A 2,500-nucleotide genomic window follows, 5' to 3' on the forward strand; every position below is an offset into this window, starting at 1 on the left:
TGCAGTCTCTTCTGCGAGCGCTTCTGATGCTCCTTGGCGCAGTTCTCCAGGTTGGCGAACTTGGACGTTCCCTCCTACAGAGACAAAGAGCTCATTAACATCTGTAACTCCTCAAACTGCTGGGAATCTCTGAAATGTCCCGCCCCTCACCCTCATGAGCAGCTCCCGGCTCGTCAGGTAATTGTTGTGATCGGAGAAGATTTCGGAGAGCTCCTCGAACATCTGCATGCTGTCTCTGTAGAGGAACCGAACACAGTGGTGGTCAGAGACAGAAGCATGGAGTCACTGAGAGAGTTCTGAGCTCCTCACCAGCAGGGCATCGGTTCACTTATAGACCACCTTGGTTTATCAGTTCATCTTTGTCTATACATCTATCTATTTAGGTCAGTCCATCCATCATTCAACTTGATTCATCACTCTTCTGTCTACCTTCCTGGTCCATCCCTCCCTCCACCCAACCATCCATGCTTCCGTTATTCTAGCTTTGGCCAATCCATCCATCCATCTTTGTAGGTACACCCATATATCCATCCATCCATATATTCATCTATCCATCCAGGTATCTTGGTCCACTTAACCATCCATCCATCTATCTTGGTCGGTTCATCCATCCATCCTTCCATCCATCCCTCCATTCATCCATCCATCCTTCCCTCCATCCATCCTTCTATCCACCCATACATCCATCCTTCCATACATCCATCCATCCTTCCATCCATCCATCCTTCCATACATCCATCCATCAATCCACACATCCTTCCATCCATCCGTACATCCACCCATCCTTCCATACATCCATCCTTCCATACATCCATCCTTCCTTACATCCTTCCATCCATCCTTCCATCCATCCATACATCAATCCACACATCCTTCTATCCATCCATACATCCACCCATACATCCATCCTTCCCTTATCCATCCTTCCATACATCCTTCCCTCCATCCATCCTTCCATTCATCCATCCATCAATCCACACATCCTTCCATCCATCCGTACATCCACCCATCCTTCCATCCATCCATCCATCCATCCTTCCATTCATCCATCCATCCTTCCATACATCCATCCATCAATCCACACATCCTTCCATCCATCCGTACATCCACCCATCCTTCCATACATCCATCCATCCATCCTTCCATACATCCTTCCCTCCATCCATCCTTCCATCCATCAGGTCTTTGTTCAACTAAATCTCTTCATGTTTGTGGTATTTTGACCATTTAAAATGATGTTGTACAGGAATTTTAGCTCCTTTAAATAATAAACCGGTAAAAGAACCAAACGTGTGACGATGAGTAAACCTACAGACAGTAAAAACCACATTACAGTTCAGAGCTGAGAGGAAAGAAGACTAGCGTATAAAGGAAGTGGTGATTGAGCCATGACCTGTGCATGTAAAAGAGCTGCAGGGTTTGAGACAGAATGCTGCTGAAAGAGGAAGCGGTTCAGCAGAAAGCAGAAGTGTGTGTACATCGTCATGGAGACTCACTTGTGCACGCAGGCCCACGACCGCTTCAGTCTGTAGATGGGGTTGGACTGCAGGGCCGAGACGATGGCTTTCAGGGAGGAGAAATTCTTACGAATTCGACACTCCTGAGGAATCAACAACCGGCATGAGTGTCACAAGTGGGCATGGCTACAATTAAATCCTTCACATAGGATGGAGACGGAGTCATTCCATCCACTTATCCATGTCTAGCTATACATCCAACATCTATGTTCATCCATTCACCCATCATCATTGTGTATTCTATAATCTATCCATCCATCCAGTCATGTCTCCATCCATCCATCCATCCATCCATCCAATCATGTCTCCATCCATCCATCCATCCAGTCATGTCTCCATCCATCCATTCAAACAGTCATGTCTCCATACATCCAGTCATGTCTCCATCCATCCATCCATCCATCCATGTCTCTATCCATCCATCCATCCATCCATCCATCCATCCATCCATCCAACCAGTCATGTCTCCATCCATCCATCCATTCACGTCTCCATCCATCCATCCATGTCTCCATCCATCCATTCATCCAGTCATGTCTCCATCCATCCATTCATCCAGTCATGTCTCCATTCATCCATCCATCCATCCATCCAGTCATCCAGAAATTAATATTTAGAACAAAAACAAAACCCAGGTTGAAATTGTTTAGTAACACTTTATTATGTGTGTTTAAGTTAAGTGTGTGTGTGCGTGTGTGTGTGTGTGTGTGTGCACCTGTGCGATGTCGATCCAGCGCTGGATGATCCGTGCACGCAGGTGCGGTCGTAGGTGCCGTGGATGGAGAACGGTGCTGACCACGCAGCCTGCCACAGCGTTGAACTGAGTGATGGTGGCCCTGACGGTGGGAGCTGCCTGCTTGTTCTCCTTCTTATCTCTCTGAGACCAAACAGAACCCAGACAGTGATGAGGGACCACCTTCTTAAAGAGCAGCTGAGGAACACACACACACACACACACACACACACACACACACACGAGAGAG

At 47.2% G+C, this 2,500-nt stretch overlaps 1 protein-coding gene across 2 annotated transcripts in view; it reads right to left on the minus strand.

The window, feature by feature from the left end:
- The window catches only part of rgl1 (ral guanine nucleotide dissociation stimulator-like 1), a 37,067-nt gene that overhangs the window by 7,852 nt on the left and 26,715 nt on the right, over nucleotides 1-2,500 (minus strand). For both annotated transcript variants that reach the window (XM_047799874.1, XM_047799875.1), the window contains exons 7-10: nucleotides 2,233-2,448; nucleotides 1,497-1,600; nucleotides 151-235; nucleotides 1-74 (exon numbers count right to left, since the gene is read on the minus strand). The exon at nucleotides 1-74 is cut by the window's left edge and continues 16 nt beyond it. In XM_047799874.1, coding sequence (XP_047655830.1) covers nucleotides 1-74; nucleotides 151-235; nucleotides 1,497-1,600; nucleotides 2,233-2,448 — 479 coding nt within the window. The remainder of the gene's footprint in view (nucleotides 75-150; nucleotides 236-1,496; nucleotides 1,601-2,232; nucleotides 2,449-2,500) is intronic.

Source organism: Tachysurus fulvidraco, chromosome 14 (assembly GCF_022655615.1).
Source record: "Tachysurus fulvidraco isolate hzauxx_2018 chromosome 14, HZAU_PFXX_2.0, whole genome shotgun sequence".
NCBI classification, from domain to species: domain Eukaryota; kingdom Metazoa; phylum Chordata; class Actinopteri; order Siluriformes; family Bagridae; genus Tachysurus; species Tachysurus fulvidraco.